This window comes from Vicugna pacos, chromosome 12, assembly GCF_048564905.1.
Source record: "Vicugna pacos chromosome 12, VicPac4, whole genome shotgun sequence".
Lineage (NCBI taxonomy): Eukaryota > Metazoa > Chordata > Mammalia > Artiodactyla > Camelidae > Vicugna > Vicugna pacos.
The window spans coordinates 60,300,419-60,307,934 of record NC_132998.1 but is presented as its reverse complement, the minus strand read 5'-3'; the positions used below and the strand labels follow the sequence as shown (position 1 = coordinate 60,307,934).

The following is a 7,516-nucleotide window of genomic DNA, read 5'->3' as shown; positions in this document are numbered from 1 at the left end:
GTCATACATTTGCATGGATAAAGTCTGATAGGGGGATTTTCATGCAATAAACGTTCAGTCCTGGAGCCAGTTCAAACCCATCCTGCTGAGTTTTCAAGCACAGTAACTAGATGTGGTGGAAGTAACCCAAGCTAATAGCCAAAACTCCCAGGGTCCAGTTCTGGCTTGGCCACTGCCTCATTCTGTGACTGTGGACAAGCAGCTTCCCCTCTCTGGGCCTCAGTATCTGTGAAAATCACTGCATGATTCCTAAGGATCCTGCCAGGTCTCTACTTCTAGGTTTCCAAAGGAATTAACTGGAACTGGCTCATTATGGTCTAGTTTTGGCTAGGTCCAAATGGTCCCAAGGTATGCCTGGCATCATGTGAAGAGAGATGAGTAAGGGCCATAAGGATCAGGGAGGACTTCTTGGAGGTGGTGAGGCGTGAGAGTAGCCTTCAGTAGTGGAGATTTGGAGCAGCACAGAGAAAAGAGCAGCATGCTGGGTCAGAGGAAAATGGATGTCCTAGGTCATCTCCAAACTCAGTAGGACAGAAACTCAACCCCCTCCCCAAACCTGCTCTTCTTCCTCCTTCCTACTGAATACAAAGAAAAACATTTAGGATTACCTATTATTGTCTCCATATCTTTCCTTTACCACTGTAGGGTCAAAAAGATGATTTTAAAAGCACAAGAATGTGCTAAAAAAATAAACTAGCAATGGAATGACGACATCATTTAAACTCTATTTTGGTGTGGGTTGTTTTTTTTTTTAACTGTTTAACTCATTGCTGCTGCAAATAACTTATAGTAGAATGACAATAAAAACAGCAAAATGTGGCCCCTACCCCGGAACTGAAGCCATTCCGGGCCGGCGCCCCTTAGGGGGCGTGGCCACGTCCTTTTGGTAACGTCACTTCCGCTTCCTGTCGCGCGCGGCCATTTCCATTCCTTCCGCTGCTTTCCCGCAGAGGTGATCGCTCCATCTCTGACATCGCTGTGCTCCTTGAGGCGTGACGAGACCACATAACCGCAACCATGGTGAGTGCGTGCTCCTGCCCGAAGGACCGGGAAGCGGGAGACTCGGGATTCGAGTCTCTCACTAGCTTGATGGGGCCTTAGAACGTGCGCCGTCTCGCTCGCCCAGCCCGGGGTTAGAGCTCCCGCACTGCCTTCTCTCCTGGCCCGAGGTTAGAACTCTGGAAACCTCAGGGTCCAACTGCAGTGATGGAGATGCTTTGCATCAGTCTGTGCTCGTGGCCGAAGTCCTCCGGTGAGTGGAGGGGGCATGGCCCGGCCTGGGAGAAAGACCAACCCACGTGGGAGACAGTAGAAAGTTGGATGAGAAAACTTGGCTCCATCTGTTTTATTTTTCTTTGTTGGGGGGAGATCGCTAGAGGATGGTGTGGAACCCTGGATTTGGATCAGCCTCCCCTACCCCACTTCCCCATTGTTGATGTTCACGAGAGGGAGAGCTCCGTGGGTCTGCGCCTAGTGCCCGCCGCGAGTTACATGTGTCAAGGATTAAAGGAGCCTTTGACGTTTGGGGGCTGTGGGGAATGTGAAGTGACCCTGAACCCCGGCTTGGGGTACTGGAAAAACTCCTGCGAGGCGGTAGTCTCAGAAATTAAAAGTCCTTTTGGCACATTGTGCGGCTCCTCTAAAACTTGGTGGTCTTCAGCTTTTGAATCAAATCGTGTGGCCTGGTAGTCATTTGGCACTTAGTAAGGAGGGAAGAGTTTGCAAAGCACTGTAACTCCAGTCAGGTTTATTCCCTTCAACGGATCTTGGATCCTGGCTGCTATCTTCCCAACCTTGCTAACCCCGTTTTGAAGCTAGTAGATGACTAAACCTAGAATTTGAAGCTTCTAAATCAGTGTTCATTCTCCGCAGTTCCTTGAAAAGTTTTGGAATCGGATGGTCTCGGGTTGAACTTAAGAGTAATTTCCCTCAACTGTAAAATGAGGATAACAATGCAAGAGGATTAAATTAAACAAGATAATGCATGTTAAACACCTAGTCCTAATTCTTGATACGGAAAGTGTGAGCACGCACTATTTGCTGGTAAATCAAAACCTTGCAGGTTTTGGCTGTCTGGTGTAGAGAAACCAAAAGCATCAAGCTAGGGATTAAAGTTGCTTAGCAGTAAGATTTTGTTCATTCACTCATTTAATTAACCCTTGAAAAAGTTAAAAGGTGAATAAATATACACTAAACAAATTTCAGTTGCTATTTATAAGCTAGGTAGTTTGGTTTTAAAGTTGAGCAGACGTTTTGTTGTTGTTGACTGACATTAAAACAATAAGGTAACTCTGTTGTTGGGGCTCCTGAGGTCTCCCCTTTTATTCATTTGATGTTTATTGAGTTGAGAATCCTAATTTCCAGATATGGGCTATTGGAAACTGCAACAAAGATATCTGGCATTTAAAAATACATATTTATGAGAAGTGCTTGGAATTAAAGTGTTACTGGGTCCTTTATTGTTTAAGAGGAAGATGATAGTATTGAGGAACATTAGATTTTGATAAGGACATAACTTGTGATTTCTCAGGTAGCTACCAAAAGAATAAAGATATATAACTCCAAACCACTAAACGGGAAGATAGTAGGGGGAAAAAAACTGAAAGGGAGGAGAAAGAAAAGGAAACAGAACAGGTAGGACAAATAGAAGGCACAAAAGAAGGGAGATTTGGACCCAATATATCAGTATTTAAATAAATATAGGAAGGGACTAAATGCTCCAGTTAAAAAGACAGGTTGAAGTTTCTAAAAAAAAAAAAAAAAGGAAAAGGAAAAAAGGCATCAGTAATGATGGCTAAAAATAAAGTACAAGTAAAATGAAAATGACATCATTACAAGAAAAAGTAGACAAATATGCAGTTATATAGCGTTTAATTGATAGATCATGAAGCCAAGACATCAGTAGGGAAAGAGAAAATTTGAAGAACACTAGGAATAAACTTGATCTAGTGATGGTAGTGAAACCAGTAAATTCTGCACCCAAATTGAAAATATGTAAGGGATATTTGAAAACAGGACTGAATAATAATGAAAATGCCAAATACCAGAGCACATAGGGTACAACTGAAGTATTAAACCTGAAATGCTTATAGTGGGGGCAGGTGGCACTAAAAAGCTAGGGAGAGAACAAAAAGACAAAATAACATGAAAGAAAGGAGAGGAAAGAAAAACAAACAAAAGCAGAAATTACTGGAATAGAAAATAGATCCTGTTATAGGGTGGACAAAATCAGAAGAGTCTTTGAAAAGCCCCCTCCAGTGAGTTTAATCAAGAAAATAAGCAAAAAATTATAAATAAGGGGTAACAAACATGAAAGAGACATAATCTACAAATAAAATGTGTAATTCAGTGGTAATCATTTTGTATTGTGTAGAAATATCAAATATCAGTGCTGTGTACCTGGAAGTAACATAGTACTGTAGGTCAATTATATGTCAATTTTTAAAAAACAAGGTAGAATTTATAATTCTGGGGTTTTGTATATTTACAGACTTGTGCAAATCTTAAAAAGAAACCATATGTCCATTAGCTAATGGATGTAGAATAAAATAAGAAAATCTTAAAGTTGGTTTTACCTTAGGAGTGCAAAAGTGGTTTAACACTAGAAAAAAAGATATTAAAACTTTGGGAGACATTATAAAGCTTTATTTAAAAGCACTGAAGAGTTAAGTATATATGTTTAAATGGATTGACAGATTCTGTATCATAAAGGTGTTTTACCCTAATTAGGATTACTTCAAACCTGCAAATCAGACTGTCCTAGCAGGGTTTTTTTGTGGACATTGAAAAACTGATTCTGGAATGTATGCAGAAGAGCGAGTAATAAGGTCTTTCCCCACTGCTTCATGAAACTCCTCCAGCCCTCACCGAATTCTGCACCACCGTGGTCCAGCCTCCAAACACAGCATACTCTGACTGGATGTCTTTAGTCAGATATATTCTAAGAATAAAAAGAAATTTTGACCTTGATGGGTTTGTGGTTGTAGAGGCAGTATTGGTATAGCAATTCTGAAATCATTTTATATGTATTGTAGGGTGGAATAATTGAGGAAATATTTAGATGTTTTGGAAACCAGGATTCTTGCTGGAAACAGAAGATACAATATTGAAGGGAATAGACAGAACTTTGTGCTAGGTTTCTATAAATTATACCTTAATTTAGATTTAGTAAGTTTGGGGTGGAATATGGAAACCGAAATTTAGAGATTACTCCCATGTGACTAAAATGGATACTGAGCCATGGAAGTCTGTTATAATCCATTTGCTATAATATTACCAAACATTAGCTGCCGCCCCCAAAAAAACAGGCAAAAGTACATAGGCTTTGGTATATTATTGGACTGTGTAGTTGCTAAATTTTTTTTGAGCCTAATATTTCATTTTTTCCAAAAGAGTGGGCAGGCCAGTGTCAATTATTAAAGGTGTGTGTTTGGGGGTGGGGGAGCAGGAAAGCCTCTCTCAGTTGTTGATTAAAGTATTTTATGACTTGTCTGGAACAACTTCTGGTTCAGTTTGACTCATGCTTTGATGTCCCCCTATAGACCGAAGCTGATGTAAATCCGAAGGCCTACCCTCTTGCAGATGCCCACCTCACCAAGAAACTATTGGACCTTGTTCAGCAGTCATGTAACTACAAGCAGCTTCGAAAAGGAGCCAATGAAGGTAAGCCAACCAGAGAATGTTTCAGGAAGAGTGTTAAAGGCACTGTTCATATCTGGGGTCTCTGGACTAGATTTCCAGTATGGGAAGAGGGCTGGATGCTCTTGATTAGGACCAATGCAAGGACTTAAGAGCAGCAGAGTGTGGTGCATGGGCTACCACTGGGTCACAGAGATAAGCAATCAGGAATAAGCATTTGAACAATGCTGTAGGTGTTGAACTTGCTTGGTGAGTTGCATGTGGTGTGAGCTTTCCAGAAGTATTGATCATGGCAGACTGGGATGGTAAAACCCTGATCCTTGATCAGAGTTTGAGAAGTGCTGCATGACACTGCTTCGTGCTGGTGGAACTTGGCTGAAAGCTGTTCCAGTCAGCCAGGCAAGAGATGTGGTGACCTGGGCAAGTGTGGTAGCAGAGGACAGGAAGAAGGTAAGGGGTCTGATTCAGGATCTGTTTTGACAGAATTGATGGATTTGATACAGGGTCTGAGGAAGGCATTCGGGATGACTAACTGGTGCTTGAATCCCCCTCACTTCCCAAGGCCACTATGGGACACAGAATTGTTTAGTCCTGGAAGTTTTGCCCAGTTTTCTTGCACCTGTGTTTCTTTTCTTTGGAAATCGCTTTGTTGTGGCTTCCCTGCCCCAACCTCACATCACCTATCAGCCTCATGTCCTTCTCTCCACAGCCACCAAAACTCTCAACAGAGGCATCTCTGAGTTCATTGTGATGGCTGCAGACGCCGAGCCCCTGGAGATCATCCTGCACCTCCCACTGCTGTGTGAGGACAAGAATGTGCCCTATGTGTTTGTGCGCTCCAAGCAGGCCCTGGGGCGGGCCTGTGGGGTCTCCAGGCCTGTCATCGCCTGTTCTGTCACCATCAAAGAAGGCTCACAACTGAAGCAGCAGATCCAGTCCATCCAGCAGTCCATTGAAAGGCTCTTAGTCTAAACAGGTGGCCTCTGCCACACTCCCTGCTGACTCCTCCCCCAGAGGTTATGTATCATATTGTCTGTTAGCATGTAGTATTTCCAGCTACCTTCTATTGTTATAAAGTATTGTAGTGCTAAATCTGGTTTTTGTATTTTTGTATTGTTTTGTCTTGTTTTATAGGTTGTCATCCCCTCCCCACCCCTAATCTCCCCTTCCACTCTCTGTGCCATCTTATCCTCCCTTTTGAAAAATGAGTTTATGCCCAGAATAGGTGGAATTAAGGTGAACACCATTCAAAGGCAGGAAAGAGCCAAGATAAGAGATCTGGTTCCAGCTTTCAGGCTTTCAACTTCCTACTGTAAACAGGGAATGAGGGAAGTAAACAGTATATTCACTTTGTATCCCTTGTACCTGGCACACAGAATCATTGCATACGTGTTTGAATGATGGAGGGGTTTCCTTCGCTCTTTAGAGCATTATGTATCATTTGGGGAGGAAGCATGTATTCTGTGAGGTTGTTGGGTGTGTGTCCCAAGTGTCATTTGCTAATGTTCCTCTGCTGTTTGCCTTTGTAATATGATGTTATGTTTCCCCCCAACTCCCACCCATGGCCCTGAGGGTGGCAGGGCAACAGCATACCAAAGAAATGTGCTGCAGAATTCCAGAGGTGGCCTGGGTAAGTGAGACATGGAACAGGTGACCCAGGTCTTAAAGGAGTGGCAAGAGGTTCTGGAATGAAGGATTCTGGGCCAGTCATGGAGAACAGGAAGGTACAGCAGAAATGATGGAATCCAGGCTTACTTTGGTGAATGGAAATGTCTTTAGTGGACACTTGGTATCAGCTTTGAGAGCCCTTACCCCTGTTTCCTGCCATGATGTGGGTCAGATGTAAGTATTCTCTATTACGTCAGAAGGACAGTGCTAATGTGTCGTTCTTGTGAGCATCCTAATAAAGAAATACATATATTCCAATTTAAAGAGTGTGATTCTTGGTAGGTGTCCAGCTAATACTTGGATGAAGCATTATTACAATGTACCTAAGTTATGTTTTGAAAAAAGAACGTGCCTCTGGCTCCAGCAGGCAAATCTGCTTAAGGTGGGGGTGGGGGAGTGTATAGTTGTTTATTTTTTGAAGGAAGGGAAAAAATTTTAAGTAGCAAGTCAATCATGATACCCTATGGCAGCCAGCCTCCAAAATGGCCCCCAGTGGTCCCCACCTCCATGCAATTCATGCTGTTGTGTATGAGTGCCCTGAGACCAGCCCACACCAACTCAGAGCTGGTCTGCAGGACTATTCGGGAAGACACTGCAGCTTCTGCCTTCATGTCTTTGGATCACTGACTATGAGGGAAATTATCACTATGTTCTAAAGATTTTTACTTATTTTTAATGGTGGTACTGGGGGTTGAACCCAGGACCTTGTGTTGGGTATGCACTCCACCAGTGAGCTATATACCCCCCCACCCTGTAATATGTGTTTATTGTTGTTTTCAAGCCAATAGTGTTGGGGGTAATTTGTCACACAGCAATAGACAACTAAGATTGGGAAGTAGGTGATGAAAATGGGAGGATGTCTTGTCAAATAGCAGCAGTAAATATGACCATGTCAAAACTGCTAGGTGATGAAGAATACTGGAAGTGCTGGCAGGGCCCACAGGTGAGATGCTCCAGCTGCTTCAGAGTGGCCAGAAATAAACCCCAGGTAGGACAGGCTTTACATGATGCAGTCAGTTACATGAGGATTACACATTCAGGAACAGTTGGGGCTCAAACGAGAAAGGCTGGATAGTCAGCTGTAGCTCCTGCTCAAGTATAACAGGTGTGTGCTTTCCCTCTGATATGGATTTGAGGTTAGAATTTCTGGATGAGGGGGAGGGAGAGGAAGTGGATGACTAATCCAGATTTCGTGGTCCTGCCTTGCTTT

The 7,516-nt window shown here is 43.0% G+C and overlaps 1 protein-coding gene across 1 annotated transcript; it reads left to right on the top strand.

Annotated features, from left to right (window-relative positions):
• The first annotated feature begins 895 nt into the window (after positions 1–895).
• On the top strand, positions 896–6,564 carry SNU13 (small nuclear ribonucleoprotein 13). Its single transcript, XM_015241665.3, has 3 exons — positions 896–1,020; positions 4,542–4,662; positions 5,348–6,564. Exons 1-3 carry the CDS (start codon positions 1,018–1,020, stop codon positions 5,608–5,610), a joined length of 387 nt encoding a protein of 128 aa, XP_015097151.1. The 5' UTR covers positions 896–1,017; the 3' UTR covers positions 5,611–6,564.
• Positions 6,565–7,516: the final 952 nt, after the last annotated feature.

Excerpts from the sequence above, each read along its gene's own strand:
- SNU13 (XM_015241665.3), top strand. Across the intron at positions 4,663-5,347 it reads TCGAAAAGGAGCCAATGAAG|CCACCAAAACTCTCAACAGA; the intron begins GTAAGCCAACCA and ends TTCTCTCCACAG.